Raw genomic sequence first — 20,888 nt, 5'->3', positions numbered from 1 at the left:
CAGCAATAGGCTCCCAGGTCTCAGCAAGGTCACTGACTGCAGTCACTTTGCATGTTTTCTCCATGTTTGCGTCGGTTTTTTCCCATTCCCCTGTGCTGGGAGCAGATTTATTTGATTTGCATGTGTTTTGCCAGATGGGGTGAAAACACATTGAAAATCATTCATAATGTAAGGCTATGGGCCGCACAAAAATCACATTGTGAATTTATGAGTATTTTTAAATTGCACAGCTAACTCCCTTCTTCCTGCATACTGTGTGTGAATCACATGCATAATCTCCTAGGAGAAAGTTTATTGAAAATGAATCCACATGGACTCTTATGCTTATCTTTTGCTGGATTCTTTAAATAGTTTCTTTCTTTTCATTTGCTTCAGATTCGTGGTTGCGTTTACAAACAAGATAAGAGAGGTTGCAGCAAAACACTGGGTATTGTATTGTTTATTTGCCTATTTCTTTGTACCAACTGATTTTGTGTTGAAAATTAGAAAATTAGATTAAGGCTGGATTCATAGCGGTCAGTTGCATAATGCACGTGTTAAAATGTGTGTGAACTGCAATGGAGATTGGATGTAGATTTTAATACAAAGCCAGCATGCAGCAAGTTATATTGTGATCTGTTACAACACAGTACTGTGAACAGCCCCACAGAATTGTATGGGTAGTGAGTTGACATGCCGGACTATTCTGCAGTGCAGCTGACCACAGTGAACAGGGCCTGAGACTGGCATGTGGAAGAAGTAAATAGCATCTTGCATATGCGCTATGCGAACCTCCAGAATTGGGGTTGATGCACAAAAGTGCAGTAATACTGCAGTGCACAGAAAGTTCAGGCAGTATTACCATTACTAGGGTCAGTGTGTACCACAAATTTGCCCAACTCGCGGTACTCGAGAAGCATGAGCGTTGCTACGGTAATACTGTTACCACTCCTTACCGTAGCAACGCTCACTCTACTCAAGTACCACATATTGTGTTAATAGCGTAAATAATGCTAGATGCTGCGGGTAGTAATTGTAACATTACCATGGTCTGTGCATGCCAATGTTACTGTACTTTTGCGCATCAATCCCCTTTATGTGGTGGATGGTTGATATGCACCTGTTACCTGACATTGGCCATTTACCATCTTTCCACATCATCCCATTTTTTATGGGATCAGATTCTGCTTTGCTCCATTTGCCTCAGAACAGCTTATCCTGAGCAATATTCAGTCAGCAAAGCAATGCAAGCCCCCTTTTTAATATATTTCCTTTAACAATAACAATAACAATAATATTTATATAGCGCTTTTCTCCCTGGGGACTCAAAGCGCTGTGACCCTGCATTATGCAGTCTCAAAGGCTAGGGAAAAGAGGTGAGTTTTTAGCCTCTTTTTAAAGCTGTCCAGAGAAGGAGCCTCTCGTACTGATTGTGGAAGTGAGTTCCATAGAGTAGGGGCTGCATAGGAAAAGGCCCGAGCACCAAATGTTAAGTGTATCCTGGGAATAACCAGCTTCATCTTGTTGGCAGAGCGGAGGGTGCGTGGAGGGGCATAAAGTTCCAATAGATCCGCTATGTATTTTGGTCCCATGTGGTGTAGAGCCTTGAATGTCAGCAGGCAGATCTTAAAATTGATTCTCCATTTTACTGGCAACCAGTGAAGAGTTTGCAGTACTGGGGTGATGTGTTGGCTGATGGTGTACTGGTTAAGGGCTCTGCCTCTGACACAGGAGACCTGGGTTCGAATCTCGGCTCTGCCTGTTCAGTAAGCCAGCACTAATTCAGTAGGAGACCTTTGGCAAGTCTCCCTTACACTGCTACTGCCTATAGAGCGCCCCCTAGTGGCTGCAGCTCTGGCGCTTTGAGTCCGCCAGGAGAAAAGCGCAATATAAATGTTATTTGTCTTGTCTTTGTCTTGTCTTGTCATGTGTGAGCTGCGGCGGGCATTGGCTAGGAGTCTGGCTGCAGCATTCTGTACTAGCTGTAAGGGGCGCAGAACCTTATCTGTAGATCTGATTAACAGGGCGTTGCAGTAGTCTAGGCGGGAGGATACAAATGCGTGAACCAGGGCAGGTAGGTCTTCAGCTGGGATAAGGTGTTTGATTTTCGCTATATTTCTTAGATGGAAGAAGGAAGACTTGACGACAGCTGATACCTGCTGTCTGAGTTTTAGATTTCCATCCAGGATCACCCCAAGGTTTCGCACAGAGTCTTTATACTGTACAGTATCTCCCCCAATTGCTAGTTTGAGGTGGTGAGCGTTTTGAACTTTATCCATCATGTGTGGACCACCTACCACCAACACCTCTGTTTTGTCAGAGTTCAGCCTCAGCCAGCTGGTGTTCATCCAATTTTGTAAATCCACTAGACACGCATTTATGGATGCTGATGGGTCTTGGGTTCCAGGCTTGAAGGACAGATACAGTTGTGTGTCATCTGCATAACAATGGTATCCTAGGCCATAGTTCTGGATTATTTTGCCCAGTGGGAGCATGTAGACTTAGGTTTAATGTTTATCAAATCTAACATACTGTATATTATAGTAAAGTATATTATGTGTCCCCTCCCTAGTTAACAACAATCTGTATATAAAATTGTATTTAATTGTATTTAAAATCTGTTTTGTATTTAAAAGTTGTACTTCGAGTAGAATGATAGCTAATCAAATTATCCATTCTGCACTTGATCAGTGCCAGCTGGGAGCATTGGGGGGGTTGAAGTCTGCTTGGAGTGGTAGTACTGGAACAGCGTTTGCATATCTTTATTTTGAATTGCGCAGTACAAAGCCACTAGCATTGGTAAAGCAACTTGTATGGAACAAGATTTCTGCTGAATTTTAATCCAAATCTAGAGGTGCAAACTGGTAAACCAACTAAATGATCAATGTCTGCCACCAATCTTAAAGGATACCAGAGCCAAAAATCTTTGGACAAATGGGGAGAGCTGGCACATATAGTGAGCTGTTCTGATGGCCACCCTCCCCCTCATCTCCTGTGTCCCCCTCCTTTCACTTCTAAAGCCCCCCTGGAGACCTCTTCTGGGTCGCCTGAGTCGGACTCCACTGCAAAAGTGCTAGCCCGCCTTGCGCACATCCCACAGCGCGTGACTGCAGCCGGGAGCACTCTGCTCAAGATGTCATGATTACCGCATGCACAGAGCACTCCCGTTTGTGCGCTGAGGGTTGTGCACAAGTTGGGCTGGCACCTGCGCAGTTGAGCCCTACTCCGGTGACCCGGAAGAGGCCGCCAGGAGGCTTTAGAAGAGAAAGGAGGGGGACACAGGAGAACAGGGGGAGGGGTGGCCATTAGGACAGCTCACTATATATGCCAGCTCACCCCATTTGTCCGAGGATTTTCGGCTCTATTATCCTTTAACCAAGCATCTTGCTAATAACAATAATGTTGCTAATAGCAAGGCTCTAGGAAGTGATGGTATCCCGGTAGAACTTCTGAAAAGCTTGCATGAGGATGCTGTTGGAATGCTGTTGGCAATTTGCCATCAAATATGGAAAACACAAGAGTGCCAACTATACTGCCAACATTTAATGGATAATAGAGAAAACAAAGAAATGCCAGAATATTTACTTTTGCTTTATCGATCAGTCAAAAGCTTTTGTCTGTGTAGATCATCATACACTGTAGCAGATTCTCATAGGAATACCAGGCCATCTCATTTGCCTTTTAAGGAATCTATATGCAAATCAAGAAGCAACAGTTAAAACTGAGTATGGTATAACAGACTGGTTCACAACTGGTACAGGAGTGCGGCAAGGATGCATATTGTCTCCTTATTTATTTACCTGTATGCCAACTATGTAATGCGGAAAGCTGGTTTGGATGAGTCACATGCTGGAATTAAAATAGCAGCCAGGAATACAGTATTAACAATCTGAGCTATGCCGATGATACCACTTTGATGGCTGAAACTGAGGTAGAGTTAAAGAGACTAGTCATAAATGTCAAAAGGTAATTTTTTCTGCTTTAGGGAGGCTTCCTATGTTGGACGGCTTTGATCTAATTGGCCCTTTTATTGGCCTGAGGAAGCAGGCTCAGACCCGCGAAACGCGTTGCCTGTGCTCAATAAATATCCGTTGTGTTTACGAAGTTCTCGTTGTTGAGGTAAGCCACCTCAATTCTTTCCATTTTAACTGTTTTTAAAAGTTTTACACATACCAGGGCGCCTCTTCCCCCAAATGTGCTTCGTATACCCCCCAACAAATCTTGTTGGAGGGGTCCAGGCAGACCTCTAGTGGTCCTGACCCCGCTAGTCGTCTGTCACTGTTTTCAAGTAGAGTGACTGTATCCAGGTCCAGTTGGGCCACCCTTAGTGGAGACGGGTTCATTGTCTCCACCTGCTTTTTGTGGTTGGTTGCTCCCCTTGCAACCTGCTTTTGTGAGTAGAAAATCTATTTACGTTTCATTTAATCCTGCATCTCTACGTATTTCACTACTGGGTTCCCGTTTGTGTTTCCTGTATTTTTGTCTAGGGTGTTGACACACCCCTACCATTCCAAAATCCGTACTACACATACAATTCATTATATCATAAGTTTTTTTTCCGCTTTGTTGTCATTTCAATATCAAGAGAACTAAAGTCATGTCATCTGCTCCAATGAACCATATGCAAATCGATGGAGAAAAAGTAAAAGTTGGAACAGATTTAACCTTCCTGGGATTGAAGATCTCTGCAGATGGTGACTGCAGCCCTGAGTTTAACTTCTTGAAGACCACAAGCTTACTTCCCCCTAGTGACCAGGCAGTTTTTAACAATTCAGTCCACTGCAGATATAACAGTTTATAGCATGGCCATGCAACTTTGCACTGTAATGAATATTGCACCCTTTTCTTGACACCAACAGAGATTTGTGTTGGTGGCATCTGATTGCTGCTGCAATGTTTGTTTGTTTTTTTTATTATTAATTTAAATGTACTTTTATTTTATTTTTTAAATAAAAATGACCTTTTTTTTCGACCCTACATGTAGCGTTCAGGGTTGCCCCGAACAAGGGGGGGAAATTGGGAACGGACGGCAAACGCTGGTAAAAGCCCGGTACATACGATCTGACTCACTTGAATGGGAGAGTTTAATGACGAGTCCCGGACGGCGGTGGTAAACGCCACCAAGCGTCCGTGTGAACCAGCCCGAAGAGAAACTTACCTTAATATGACATAGTTTAGGGTTAAAAAAGAGGTAGTTTATTTCTAAAAAAAAACACACACAAGACAGATTCATGGAAGTCGACTCACTTCCTTGAGTCAGTAAATAGTGTGAAAATAAACCGCTAAATAAGCTCATGGCTAAGTGCTACAAAATAAAATCAAGTAAAAATCAGACTAGAATAGTTGCATCAATGAATATCATTATACATACTAAAAAAAGATCATACTGTAGCTAGTTAGTTATGCATTCTTAGTAAGAGTCGTGAAATGCATTCATGGAGCTATTTTATTTTGATTTTTACCTTGAAAATAGCTCTAGGCTATGAGCTTTTTTACCTGTAGCAGGTTGACTCACGTAAAACGCTTTGTCTGGTGTTTTTTTGTTCTGTTTCTTTTTGTTTTACTAATAACCTACCTCTTTTTACCCTAAACTGTGTCATCCTGAGTTAAGTTTCTCTTACCTTTTAAACTGCTTTAAAGTGTTTTATACTTTTTGGGGTGTCTCCCTCCTTCCAAGGTAAAAAACTTCACTACATAAGAAATTTGATGTTTAGGTTTTATTTGTTGCCCCCCAATGGACAAATGTGAAACCGATTGCATCCACTCGTCTTAGGAAGTATTTGGGAACAGGAGTACTTCCAAAGGCTGCCCAAGCATAGTCTTATTAAACCAAACTGGTTGAAGAACTTCACTGGGGCCCAGCACTGTGCCGCTTCACATTTACTCTAAGTACTTAAATGCCTTGTATCCGGGGTGTAACAACATTCAGCCTGACCCCCCTGCAGAGATCTGTCAGCTCGGTCCTGTACCTGTCTAATGCAGAGCGGCAGTGCAGAAGAATATTATACATACTTGCCCCCAGCACAATACAGGTCTCCTCCACTCAGGGCCGGTTTAAGCAACAATGGGGCCCCAGGGCAAAATAAACCTGGGGGCCCCCCCCAACATATAAGCCGTAACAAAAATCTGCATTAGGGGACCTTTTTTGCAGCTGGTATAGTCAGGGTGTGAAGTCCCAATCGGTCGGAGCTCCACATTCTGGCTATCCCAGCCTGCATGGAGGACAAGGGGTTAAAAAGTTTCAGGAGGGGGGACCCCACATAATTAAAAAAAAAAAAAAATTCCCACACTCTGAATATAAAAAAAAAATTGGGAAAATAGAAAAAAATGCCAGGGATCTTCAAAAAGCCATATTGCGGCTGTATAGCGATCCCTGGCCAAAGCGATGCGGCTGCGTATAGACCCCCTGGAAACCCCGTCAGGAAATTTATTGCGCTTTCGTTTGATGCATGTAAAATTACACTACTGTTAGGTTTGCTACTAAAAGTGACATTTACCGCATTTAAAAGTATACTTTTTTCCTTCGAAACTTTAAAATCGATTTTCTCAAAAAATATAAGGTCTTTTTGAAAAATAGTTTTTTCCTCTTATTTCTAATGATCCCCTTAACATATCCTGCAAATTTAGGGTTTCTAGCATTTAAGGTGGATTTGCTATCAACCATTAAAGTCGGCAGGTTTTTAAATGTGTATTTTTTTTCCTTTGAAACTTTAAAATCGATTTTCTCAAAAACTATAAGGTCGATTTGAAATTTTTTTTCCTCTTGTAGCCACTGGGGGCCCCTACAAGCTCTGGGGCCCTGGGACAGCTGCCTCCTTTGCCTCTATGGTAGCGCCGGCCCTGCCTCCACTTCCTTGTAAGTTTGCTAAATACTGAAGCCACATGGTGATTGGCTGGCTGTATGGAGCTTGCAAAATCACCAGGAAGTGGAGGAGACCTGCATCGCACTGAGAGTAGGTATATATAATGCTCTGCTGCGCTGCTGCTCTGCATTAGATAGGAACAGGACCGCACCTCCCCTGTGCCCTCCTAATTTGGACCTCCAGTGTTTGCAGGGGCTATAGCTCAGTGGCTGGATGCTGTAATGGTTAAGGGCTCTGCCTCTGACACAGGAGACCAGGGTTCGAATCTCGGCTCTGCCTGTTCAGTAAGCCAGCACCTATTCAGTAGGAGACCTTAGGCAAGTCTCCCTAACACTGCTACTGCCTATAGAGCGCGCCCTAGTGGCTGCAGCTCTGCCGCTTTGAGTCCGCCAGGAGAAAAGCGTGATACAAATGTTATTTGTCTTGTCTTGTCTATAGTTATGTCCAATGCTTGTGTCTAAATTTGTCTAATAGTAAAATGTTTGGCTAAGTACTTGTCCTCACTCAGCCCTTATACAGAGCACAGCTACTGCATGTTTTTAAAAGAAAAACAAGAGTTTGCTTTCTTAAAACAGAAAGAATTTGCGATAATTCAGGTTGGAGTGAGCTTGAGATGTCTCCCAGTGCATCACTGCTGAATATATGCAAATTAACCATTGTTACCCTTAGAAGCTAAACACACCTCCAGAACTGCTGGAATGCAATGATGTGTCAGCTTGTTAATTTGTACAGAGCCATAATAATCCAACATGCATACAGACTGTTTCGGATTGTTTGATCCTCATCAGTGCATGGCATGGATTAATTTGGCTCTATGGAGTAGGGTTTGTAACATCGAGAGGTACAGACTAACCAGCAAGCTCATGGTGAACCAGAACTCATTGGAGTGTGTGAGGGGCTACATTGGTACTAAAAGCCCCCTTACTAAAATACTAAGGAAAACAAGAAAAACTGAAAGAATTTGCGATAATTCAGGTTGGAGTGAGCTCGGGATGTCTCCCAGTGCATCACTGCTGAATATATGCAAATTAACCATTGTTGCCCTTAGAAGCTAAACACACCTCCAGAACCGCTGAAATAAGCCGCCTCCTTAACCAGAAAGCTTTCAGGCTGGAGTGGCTAGAATAGAAAAACCCTGTAAACTCTGGGAACCCAAACTTCTCCTTTCAGTATAGTGATAGTTGTAATAGCTCTTTACAATTCTTTTACTTCCTGCTGACTAAAAAAAACCCAGAACATTTTATGACCATTTGAAGACGCTCATAGCAACAAATGAACCCTAGCAGTGCGCTGAAACTTTGCTGGACTTTTTTCAATAGGAAAGTCAAAACTTTTGCTTTTACTGAGAGAGAAAACCTTTCAATATGTGAATTATGTTGTTTTCATTCTGTAATAAAAAGGCCTCTTCTTTTTTTTTCATTATTTCATAGCCACAAGCAATCTATAAAATACACATCCAAGCTCAAGGTAAGACTTTCTAGCATTATTAAATGTGACAGTGCTTATATAATGAAGGGCTGTGTATTCTTTACTGTTTTGAAAATGAAATGGCATTTGTTTTTGTACAGTTCTATGCTATCATTTAAATTTGCCAAGTATAAACAGAAGTGTTGGTAATGTGTTTTCCCGTTGCCAACTGCCTTGCATTGCTAAACCGGCATGGCCTTCAAAAATTAAAGGGAACTTCACCATACGTATTATATGTTTGCACACTACAATACAAAAAGATTCTGGAACACGTTGGCTATTGTAAAGAGGTGGTACCCCAAAGGGGGAGCCTGGATCTGGCGGAAACAACAGTACTTGTATGTTTCCATATCCTGCTTCAAATCACCATATACTTTATTTAAAAAAATACCCAACACTGTAAAACCAGTAATCTGAGAAAATTTTAAAAACAAATGCAACCAGTCTCCATGATGTTATCAAAGCACAGCCGGCTGTACACTCACTAGCTCACAGCCACCAGCCACGCACCAGACCCTTAGGGTTCCACAACACCAAACACCCAATTAATACACCAGCACTGATCTGCGTGTTCAGTAAAATAATTACAGTGGTAATAAACCCGCAGAAAGCACAAGACAAACTGTTTTGATGGTGTTGGGCAGATGGCAATTAGTTATCATGTGTAATTTAGGCAAAGCAGAGAAGAGTCCCAGTTAGCAGCACAACAGTTCAAAGCAAACAATTTGCAAATCTTCCAGCCTTTGGCCTATACTGGCAAGCTACTGTGAGTTAAACTGGCAACTGTGTGTGGACTAATGCATAATCCTCCGTGCAAGCAGTCACTACAGATGAATGTTGCCTCACAGAGACTCTCACCCCACCAGCTGTCCAGTGATTTAGGGCCGGTTCACACGGACGCTTGGCGGCGTCTACCGTCAAGCGTTCGGGACCCATCGGCTAAACTCTCCCATTCAAGTGAATAGGAGCGTTTAGCATTGCGCGGTTACCGTCGATTACCGTCGATTGCATAAACGCGGCGTTCTGATCCCGATTTAACGCATCGTTTCGGCCGTCCTTAGAAGCCGCATGCAACGTCCAGGGACGGCTAGCCGGCGCGGCTATATGTCCCCCTGCGGGGACGAGAAACGCCGATCGCGACGATCTCTGTACCGCCGCCACCGAACGGGACGTCACAGGACGACGCGACTTCCTGGCCGCCCCAACGCCGCCTGCCGTCCGTGTGAACCGGCCCTAAAGTGGTTGAAGGAACGGATGTTCCATGTTGCATTACTCAGTCCATCAAGCTTAAACTGCAGTCTGAACCATGTGAGCACTGGTTTCTGTTTGATATGAGTGAAGCCCGCAGCATCCCTGTTCCCAGCCGTTTCCATGGTAATTTCCGCTGGTGGACACAAATAGGCTTAGCAGGGGCAAGCCGGTGGTGCGTTGCAAGTGCTGGGAGAGTGGTAGCATGCGCCTCACCACGCGTATCGACCTCTTTCGGCCTTCGTCAAGTGGGTGTTTGGTGTTGTGGGACCCTAAGGATCTGGTGCGTGGCTGGTGGCTGTGAGCTAGTGAGTGTACAGCCGGCTGTGTTTTGATAACATCATGGAGACTGGTTGCTTTTGTTTTTTAATTTTTCTTAGATTACTGGTTTTACAGTGTTGCGTATTTTTTCTAATTCTAAGTATATGGTGATTTAAAGCAGGATATGGAATCATAAATATTCTTATATGTTTGCACTCCAGAATGTAGGAGATCAACAACATGCAATAGAGGCATAAATATAAATACATTTTTAAATTTTTTTTTTCCTACCTTTTTTTTATATATCAGACCAATTTGCAGGGAGCAATAAACTTTCAAACTGACACCATTTATAAACAAATAGACTGTAAAGGTATAGAGGTAATGGAGCAACAATTAGGCAGGAAACAGGCTTTTAGACAAGTAATTACCCACAAATTGGACTATCCTTGTCATCCAAAAACACTTTAAAAATGCTAGTGTTTTATTGCTGTCTGTGTTGAGGTGTGTACACACTTTTGACGGATGTTGCCCGTCGGGGATCAGGACCTGACCCCCTTGGACGACATCGTTGGGGCGGGCTGCACACTCACATGTCAGCTTTGCGGGGGTTGAGTAACCTCCCCGGAGGACCGCTCGCAAGTTGGGGGTCGGTTGTTGCCGGCTGCCGTACACACGCCTGATAATCAGCTGAGGTGGTTGTTATCGGCTTAATAATTCAGGTGTGTGTACGAGGCCTTACAGGCTGAATTTTGGAGTGCAAAGGGTTAATATTGCTATGTGTTGATGGCATTTTAACCACTTCAGGACCACAGTCTTTTCGCCCCTTAAGGACCAGAGCCTTTTTCTCCATTCAGACCACTGCAGCTTTCACGGTTTATTGCTCGGTCATACAACCTACCACCTAAATGAATTTTACCTCCTTTTCTTGTCACTAATACAGCTTTCTTTTGATGCTATTTGATTGCTGCTGCGAGTTTTACTTTTTATTATATTCATCAAAAAAGACATGAATTTTGTCAAAAAAATGACTTTTTTAACTTTCTGTGCTGACATTTTTCAAATAAAGTAAAATTTCCTATACATTTGAGCGCGAAAGTTATTCTGCTACATGTCTTTGATAAAAAAAAAAACATTCAGTGTATATTTATTGGATTGGGTAAAAGTTATAGCGTTTACAAACTATGGTGCCAAAAGTGAATTTTCCCATTTTCAAGCATCTCTGACTTTTCTGCGCACCTGTCATGTTTCATGAGGGGCTAAAATTCCAGGATAGTACAAATACCCCCCAAATGACCCCATTTTGGAAAGAAGACATCCCAAAGTATTCAGTGAGAGGCATGGTGAGTTCATAGAAGATTTTATTTTTTGTCACAAGTTAGCGGAAAATGACAGTTTGTGACAAAAAAAAAAAAAAAAAAAAGTTTCCATTTCTTCTAACTTGCGACAAAAAAAAATGAAATCTGCCACAGACTCACTATGCTCCTCTCTGAATACCTTGAAGTGTCTACTTTCCAGAATGGGGTCATTTGTGGGGTGTGTTTACTGTCCTGGCATTTGGGGGGTGCCTAATTGTAAGCACCCCTGTAAAGCCTAAAGATGCTCATTGGACTTTGGGCCCCTTAGCGCAGTTAGGCCGCAAAAAAGTGCCACACATGTGGTATTGCCGTACTCAGGAAAAGTAGTATAATGTGTTTTGGGGTGTATTTTTACACATACACATGCTGGGTGGGAGAAATATCTCCGTAAATGACAATTTTTTTATTTTTTTTACACACAATTGTCTATTTATAGAGATATTTCTCCCACTCAGCATGGGTATGTGGAAAAATACACCCCAAAACACATTATACTACTTCTCCTGAGTACGGCGATACCACATGTGTGGCACTTTTTTGCACCCTAACTGCGCTAAGGGGCCCAAAGTCCAATGAGTACCTTTAGGATTTCACAGGTCATTTTGAGAAATTTCGTTTCAAGACTACTCCTCACGGTTTAGGGCCCCTAAAATGCCAGGACAGTATAGGAACCCCACAAATTACCCCATTTTAGAAAGAAGACACCCCAAGGTATTCCGTTAGATGTATGGTGAGTTCATAGAAGATTTTTTTTTTTTGTCACAAGTTAGCGGAAATTGATTTTAATTGTTTTTTTTCACAAAGTGTCATTTTCCGCTAACTTGTGACAAAAAATAAAATCTTCTATGAACTCGCCATTCTCCTAACGGAATACCTTGGGGTGTCTTCTTTCTAAAATGGAGTCATTTGTGGGGTTCCTATACTGCCCTGGTATTTTAGGGGCCCTAAACCGTGAGGAGTAGTCTTGAAACCAAATGTGGCAAAATGACCTGTGAAATCCTAAAGGTACTCATTGGACTTTGGGCCCCTTAGCGCACTTAGGGTGCAAAAAAGTGCCACACATGTGGTACCGCCGTACTCAGGAGAAGTAGTATAATGTGTTTTGGGGTGTATTTTTACACATACCCATGCTGGGTGGGAGAAATATCTCTGTAAATGACAATTATTTGATTTTTTTTACACACAATTGTCCATTTACAGAGAGATTTCTCCCACCCAGCATGGGTATGTATAAAAATACACCCCAAAACACATTATACTACTTCTTCTGAGTACGGCGATACCACATGTGTGACACTTTTTTGCAACCTAGGTGCGCTAAGGGGCCTAACGTCCTATTCACAGGTCATTTTGAGGCATTTGGATTCTAGACTACTCCTCACGGTTTAGGGCCCCTAAAATGCCAGGGCAGTATAGGAACCCCACAAGTGACCCCATTTTAGAAAGAAGACACCCCAAGGTATTCTGTTAGGAGTATGGTGAGTTCATAGAAGATTTTTTTTTTGTCACAAGTTAGCGGAAAATGACACTTTGTGAAAAAAAAAACAATACATATCAATTTCCGCTAACTTGTGACAAAAAATAAAATCTTCTATGAACTCATCATACACCTAAAAGAATACCTTGGGGTGTCTTCTTTCTAAAATGGGGTCACTTGTGGGGTTCCTATACTGCCCTGGCATTTTAGGGGCCCTAAACCGTGAGGAGTAGTCTTGAACCCAAATGTCTCAAAATGACCTGTGAAATCCTAAAGGTACTCATTGGACTTTGGGCCCCTTAGCACAGTTAGGCTGCAAAAAAGTGTCACACATGTGGTATCGCCGTACTCAGAAGAAGTAGTATAATGTGTTTTGTGGTGTATTTTTACATATAACCATGCTGGGTGGGAGAAATATCTCTGTAAATGACACATTTTTTTATTTGTTTTACACACAATTGTCCATTTACAGAGAGATTTCTCCCACCCAGCATGGGTATGTGTAAAAATACACCACAAAACACATTATACTACTTCTCCTGAGTATGGCGATACCACATGTGTGACACTTTTTTGCAGCCTAGGTGCGCTAAGGGGCCCAACGTCCTATTCACAGGTCATTTTGAGGCATTTGTTTTCTAGACTACTCCTCACGGTTTAGGGCCCCTAAAATGCCAGGGCAGTATAGGAACCCCACAAGTGACCCCATTTTAGAAAGAAGACACCCCAAGGTATTCCGTTAGGGGTATGGTGAGTTCATAGAAGATTTTATTTTTTCTCACAAGTTAGTGAAAAATGACACTTTGTGAAAAAAACAATAACAATCCAATTTCCGCTAACTTTTGACAAAAAATAAAATATTCTATGAACCCATCATACACCTAACAGAATACCTTGGGGTGTCTTCTTTCTAAAATGGGGTCACTTGTGGGGTTCCTATACTGCCCTGGCATTTTACGGGCCCAAAACTGTGAGTAGTCTGGAAACCAAATTTCTCAAAATGACTGTTCAGGGGTATAAGCATCTGCAAATTTTGATGACAGGTGGTCTATGAGGGGGCAAATTTTGTGGAATCGGTCATAAGCAGGGTGGCCTCTTAGATGACGGGATGTATTGGGCCTGATCTGATGGATAGGAGTGCTAGGGGGGTGACAGGAGGTGATTGATGGGTGTCTCAGGGGGCGGTTAGAGGGGAAAATAGATGCAATCAATGCACTGGGGAGGTGATCGGAAGGGGGTCTGAGGGGGATCTGAGGGTTTGGCCGAGTGATCAGGAGCCCACACGGGGCAAATTAGGGCCTGATCTGATGGGTAGGTGTGCTAGGGGGTGACAGGAGGTGATTGATGGGTGTCTCAAGGTGTGATTAGAGGGGGGAAATAGATGCAAGCAATGCACTGGCGAGGTGATCAGGGCTGGGGTCTGAGGGCGTTCTGAGGTGTGGGCGGGTGATTGGGTGCCCGCAAGGGGCAGATTAGGGTCTAATCTGATGGGTAACAGTGACAGGTGGTGATAGGGGGTGATTGATGGGTAATTAGTGGGTGTTTAGAGGAGAGAATAGATGTAAACAATGGATTTGGGAGGTGATCTGATGTCGGATCTGCGGGCGATCTATTGGTGTGGGTGGGTGATCAGATTGCCCGCAAGGGGCAGGTTAGGGGCTGATTGATGGGTGGCAGTGACAGGGGGTGATTGATGGGTGGCAGTGACAGGGGGTGATTGATGGGTGATTGACAGGTGATCAGTGGGTTATTACCCGGAATAACAGATGTAAATATTGCACGGGCGAATTGATAAGGGGGGGGTCTGAGGGCAATCTGAGCGTGTGGGCAGGTGATTGGGTGCCCGCAAGGGGCAGATTAGGGTCTAATCTGATGGGTAACAGTGACAGGTGGTGATAGGGGGTGATTGATGGGTAATTAGTGGGTGTTTAGAGGAGAGAATAGATGTAAACAATGGATTTGGGAGGTGATCTGATGTCGGATCTGCGGGCGATCTATTGGTGTGGGGGGGTGATCAGATTGCCCGCAAGGGGCAGGTTAGGGGCTGATTGATGGGTGGCAGTGACAGGGGGTGATTGATGGGTGGCAGTGACAGGGGGTGATTGATGGGTGATTGACAGGTGATCAGTGGGTTATTACCCGGAATAACAGATGTAAATATTGCACGGGCGAATTGATAAGGGGGGGGGTCTGAGGGCAATCTGAGCGTGTGGGCAGGTGATTGGGTGCCCGCAAGGGGCAGATTAGGGTCTAATCTGATGGGTAACAGTGACAGGTGGTGATAGGGGGTGATTGATGGGTAATTAGTGGGTGTTTAGAGGAGAGAATAGATGTAAACAATGGATTTGGGAGGTGATCTGATGTCGGATCTGCGGGCGATCTATTGGTGTGGGGGGGTGATCAGATTGCCCGCAAGGGGCAGGTTAGGGGCTGATTGATGGGTGGCAGTGACAGGGGGTGATTGATGGGTGGCAGTGACAGGGGGTGATTGATGGGTGATTGACAGGTGATCAGTGGGTTATTACCCGGAATAACAGATGTAAATATTGCACGGGCGAATTGATAAGGGGGGGGGTCTGAGGGCAATCTGAGCGTGTGGGCAGGTGATTGGGTGCCCGCAAGGGGCAGATTAGGGTCTAATCTGATGGGTAACAGTGACAGGTGGTGATAGGGGGTGATTGATGGGTAATTAGTGGGTGTTTAGAGGAGAGAATAGATGTAAACAATGGATTTGGGAGGTGATCTGATGTCGGATCTGCGGGCGATCTATTGGTGTGGGGGGGTGATCAGATTGCCCGCAAGGGGCAGATCAGGGGCTGATTGATGGGTGGCAGTGACAGGGGGTGATTGACGGGTGATTGACAGGTGATTGACAGGTGATTGACAGGTGATCAGGGGGGATAGATGCATACAGTACACGGGGGGGGGGGGTCTGGGGGGGGGTCTGGGGAGAATCTGAGGGGTGGGGGGGTGATCAGGAGGGAGTAGGGGGCAGATTAGGGACTTAAAAAAAAAATAGCGTTGACAGATAGTGACAGGGAGTGATTGATGGGTGATTAGGAGGGTGACTGGGTGCAAACAGTGGTCTGGGGGGTGGGCAGGGGGGGGGTCTGAGGGGTGCTGTGGGCGATCAGGGGGCAGGGGGGGGGGAAATCAGTGTGTTTGGTGCAGACTAGGGTGGCTGCAGCCTGCCCTGGTGGTCCCTCGGACACTGGGACCACCAGGGCAGGAGGCAGCCAGTATAATAGGCTTTGTATACATTACAAAGCCTATTATACACTGTTGCAGCGGCGATCCGGATGCCAGTAACCCGCCGGCGCTTCCGAACGGCCGGCGGGTTACGGCGAACGGGGGGCGGAGCCAGTCCCCGGCGGCTGATCGCGTCACGAATGACGCGATCGCCGCATAGCCACTCCCGCAGCCGCCCCCGCCGATGGGCGTATTGCGGTCGTTTGGGCCCGGACTTTGCCGCCGCCCATCGGCTGGGGGCGGTCGTTAAGTGGTTAAGGGAGTTTTCATATCCTTTTCAAGTGGAGATAGAAAGTTCTAAATCTGGGTTACCTGACTCTTCCCCCTGGCTACTCAGTTGAGTCTTGTATTGTATCTTGAATATCAGTAGAGTGAACCAGTCAGTAACATGAAAATTGTAACTGATGTAAATTGAAACTAAGGTTCGGTTTACACTGCAACTCAAAATCAGAATCATTAGCCAAGTACTAAGGGGGTTTGTACCCAGAATTGGTTGTGGCTCATACAGGTTCTGGAAGGGTGGGGGGGATAATGTCCGAAAGCCAAGAGCCGAGGCTGCCATACCATGGCGCCACCCGTCGCTCTAGGCATAGGGAGATAAAGGTTCAGCAGTGATGACCCAGTTCTTCATGAAAGAAACCAGCGGTGATGGCTGACGTTGCTAAGGATCCCGATTACTAACATCTGCCAGTGCTGGCCAAGGTGCTCCAGTTCAAAAGGTGCAATAGTGTTCATTTCTTGGTGGGTCCCGACTCCTGGGCAGCATTCAGCAGGGAACACAGAAGTGTTCGGCCACGCGGCCCTTACTTCCAGATTAGTGGCTGGCATCATGGAGGGGCTAAACCACCTCTGGTTTAGCCCCCCCCCCCCCCCCCCCCCCCCATGATGCCAGCCACACCTCTGTCCCTGCTTTGTCCCTAGTATGATCTGTACACACTGTCAGTCTGGAATACATGGTAAACACATCGCAAAATTCTGACCTGCACAATTTTTCCGGTCAGCGGTGAAGATCTGTTCTGGACTCTAATGGGACAGAAAACATTATCAGAACAGCCACTGCTCTGTTCGTTCCGAACTGGCTTAATGTGAACTGAGCCTAAATCTGTAGAGGTGCAAAGAAAGCTTGCTGACTTCTATACCTATATAATGCCTGGTACACACCATGCAATTTTCCATCAGATAGATGGGTCGAAAGATAATTTCTGTCAGATCCGATCAGATGTCCGTTTTTCTGATCGATTTTATGATCACTTCTATGCAAATCGATCAGAAAAACAATCGGAAATCAGATCGGACCTGTTGGAAATTATCTATTTGACCCATCTCTGGGAAAATGCATGGTGTATACCAGGCTTAAGAAGTGATGAGAAGAGAATAAGACTACTTTCCACACAGTGCCGAGACAGATGCGGCACTTTTGCTGACGCAGAATCCCATCCGGATCCAATGCGGCTATGGGGATTCCGATGCGATATGCTGCAGTCATTTTTTTCCCACACATGAATCAAGAGAAGCAATGTTGATTTCAATAGGCTGTCATTTTGCTTCCGAATTTGAGTGTGGGAGACCTCAGTAAATGAGCCCAATTGTTAACAGGGCCTTAAGAGCTGCAGTGCTGAAAATTAGGTGCCATGACCGAGCTTCTGTCGTGCACACTTGCTGCTTCACCCGTTGACTTGCATTGCTGCATAATCTGTGCTGCAGTCTTTACGATGAGAATGCAGCAGTATAGATACTTCTAGCGCACTGCGTCGCACCACGTTAAAGTGGATCTTGTATAAACTTTTACTCATTGCATAATTGTGTTCCTTTCATAATGTTTATGGGGCATTCCTCAAGCCAAATACTTTTTTTGTTTCGTTTTAATACTCTAATTCCCTATAAACTAAACAAGCCTTGCCCACAGCTTCTCCAGATAGCCTTGGCACTCTCAGCCTTAGTAACAAGGGCTTATGGCAGTATGGGCAGGAGGAGGAGGAGGTTACTAGATAGAGATTTCAGAGGCAGAGGGGAGGAGGGAGGAGGAGAGGAGAGTGAAGTTTTTTTTTACAGGCTGAGGGCTGGAGATGCACAGCAGCTTGCCTGTGTGTAATGTGACAGAACATGGCCACTCTCATTGTATCACAGGAATAAATAATCATAAACTGTTGAAGCTGTTTGCAGCTAGATTTGCTGTGTAAACTATGTAAACTTTAGATAAGATATATAGACAAGTTACTTGTTATAGTTAGTTTTTCATCTCGGATACGCACCATAGATTTGCATTGCCCTTGCGATGGGGATGCGGGGAAGTGTAAATGAGGCCTCAAGGGTATTTAAAGTGAGTAAAAGATGCCAGTTTAACTAACCTTAGCCTTCTTTCAGCCCCCTAAAGTTCCCTGGTCCCTCACCCTCAATTCACATTGCACTGTTCAGGAGCAGTAACTTTCTGAAAGCTGACCAACTCTGCCAGTCGTGAACTGCTGCCCATGCGTGGCTCTGACCATATGCTTCTTCAATCACTCGCCTGTGACCGGGAACATTCTATTCTGGCCAGTTCCAGTTCTTACAAACTGCGCAAGTGCAGAACGCAACTGACTATGGGAGCGCGATCAGGAGGTGCATGACCCGGAGCTGCACGTGCAACTGTCAGAAGGGCACTGCTGCTTTTTCAAGGTGTGTGGAATCATGACGAGGGCACAGGAGGACTGCAGAGGGCTGGAAGAAGTCCCAGGTAAGTTAAACTTGCCACTTTTATTTTGCTTTAGGTTTCCTTTAAATTTCAGAGCGTTGTTACAGTATATGTGTTGTACAAAATGATCCCTGAACGCTATCCCCGTTCTTTTACTTCACTTTAACCTTCACACTGGAGATTCCAGACAACAATAGTTACCTTCCTGTGTGCATAAACCCAGCTCTATAGCCTCTAAAGCAAACCTGAACTGAAAATAATGATATTAATGATGATATAATAATATTATAAGTTTATTTCATCATTTCAGTTTTCAGTTCCGGTATTAGCTGTTTTGTACCTTTAGGCTCCCTGCACACTGCAAATCCATTTTGTGATTCCGTTTCCGCATTCCGATTTGCAATTCCGATTTTCCCTGAATACAATCAACATAAAAATGGAGGAAAAAACACAGTAACGATTAAAAATCAGATGTAAAAAACGATTTAAAATCGGAATCACATGCAGTGTGCAGGGAGCCTTAGTCTGGTTTTCCACTACGAAATGCGATCTATTTACACTACCCACGATTGCACCGATATCCGTTGGGAATGAGCTCAAACACACCAAAAATTGTGCAGGCCGGCGATTATAAATTGGGGAAAAACAAATCGCTTGAAAAACAGTACAGTGAATTTACATGTTATTGCGGTGCTGTTGCAATCAGCAGTACGAGCGGAATTTGATTTTCGTATTGACTCGCGTCTAGTAGAAAAAGGCCCTTCAGGGAGAATTTAAAGTTTTACATAACTGATTATTTTTGTCTGAAGAGAAGACCCCTTTGCTGCCTGTTGTTAAGTTACACTTCTCCACAACAGCGGTTATGCTGTGTATGCTGTAATGCATCTGTAATGTTTCTGCATCCTTGGCTTCAATTCTTGCTGGCATAACTCGTAGATCTGGTCTGATCACTGCTTTGAGCTATCATTCTTCTTCACGTGAGCGCTCCCTTATTTCTGAACATGGACAGAAACAGGCATATGCTGGGAGCAAAGTTCAGTTTTGATGACAGATCATAAACATGAGAACAATATTCACAAAGACATGGGTAGCAGTGGGGGGTTTACTGGGAGAGGTATGGGGGAGATGGAAAAACGCAGAGATATCGGTGTGTACAGTGTATACATCATAGAAGTTGCTGCACAGAAGTATTTGTAAACAGTAGTCAGCTGAGAGGTCCTCGTAGAGTATATCTTCAGAGGGGCATAAATTGTATTGCATTATTATTACACTATTGACCAGGTGTAGATTTGGGTCTGATGTTATTATATGTATGTTGTAAACTCTAATATTTGTTTCATTTAGTAGGTGCAAAACATTTTTACTATTTAGTATTTATATATAGCACTGACATCTTCTGCAATGCTTTTACAGAGTATATATAGTCCTGTCACTAACTGTCCCTCTGAGATCACAATCTAGTCCCTACCACAAATGTGTCCACTGTAGTTTAGGGACAATGTAGGGGGAAGCCAGTTAACATATCTGTATGTTTTTGCGATGTGGGAGGAAACCGGAGTGCCTAGAGGAAACCCACGCAGAATTGATGAGACCATAGGAACTGTGTAGATAATTCCCTGGCTGGGATTCTAACCAAGGACCCCAGCACTGCAAGTCGAGAGTGCTATCCACTACGCCACCATGCTGCCCAAAATGCTGTTTCATCTGCTTAAATGTATAGACACAGAATTTGTATCTATTTTTTCCTAAAAAGCTGGTGGCCTGTGTGTTTTCCAGAAACGCTGGGCACCTGTGTGCTCAATGCAGGGCTGTGGAGTCGGTCCAAAAATCCACCGACTCCGACTCCGACTGCGACTCCTCAGTTTAGGATTCCACCGACTCCGACTCCACGACTCCGACTCCTCTAATTTGCATATTACAATTTTGTTGATTAAAAGTATGTAACATGAAATTCGTCTCTTAACTGCCAACGATTAGGAATTTTACAAGACAACTGAAGTGAGAAGGATATGTAGACTACTATATTTATTCCCTTTAGACTAAAACTAGTCCTTGGTAAGAGTACTTGTAAAAGGTACAAACCGGAACAAAGAACATCTATCAGGCCCTAGGCAATGTAAGTGTGGGTACAAGTAAGAATGATGTGCAGGTACTCTGCAGGGGAATGAGGAGATTGTAAACCGACAACACCTCTGTGTTCAATGTGCACAGCATTCTCAGTGGATTCCCTGCAGCTCTGTGGGGAGTGCATATGTAGAGTATAGTACTACTGTGTAACAAAGTAAACCTGAGACAGATGAAATTAAAGTTTTATA

At 44.2% G+C, this 20,888-nt stretch overlaps 1 protein-coding gene across 1 annotated transcript in view; it reads left to right on the top strand.

The window, feature by feature from the left end:
• The window catches only part of GLT1D1 (glycosyltransferase 1 domain containing 1), a 143,111-nt gene that overhangs the window by 29,142 nt on the left and 93,081 nt on the right, over window positions 1-20,888 (top strand). Inside the window, exons 4-5 of the mRNA XM_068271598.1 lie at window positions 376-427; window positions 8,273-8,309. Of these exons, the coding sequence (XP_068127699.1) occupies window positions 376-427; window positions 8,273-8,309 (89 nt within the window). The remainder of the gene's footprint in view (window positions 1-375; window positions 428-8,272; window positions 8,310-20,888) is intronic.

Source organism: Hyperolius riggenbachi, chromosome 1 (genome assembly GCF_040937935.1).
Source record: "Hyperolius riggenbachi isolate aHypRig1 chromosome 1, aHypRig1.pri, whole genome shotgun sequence".
Classification (NCBI taxonomy): Eukaryota; Metazoa; Chordata; class Amphibia; order Anura; family Hyperoliidae; genus Hyperolius; species Hyperolius riggenbachi.
The sequence above is the reverse complement of the archived record's forward strand: the minus strand, read 5'-3'. Positions and strand labels throughout refer to the sequence as shown.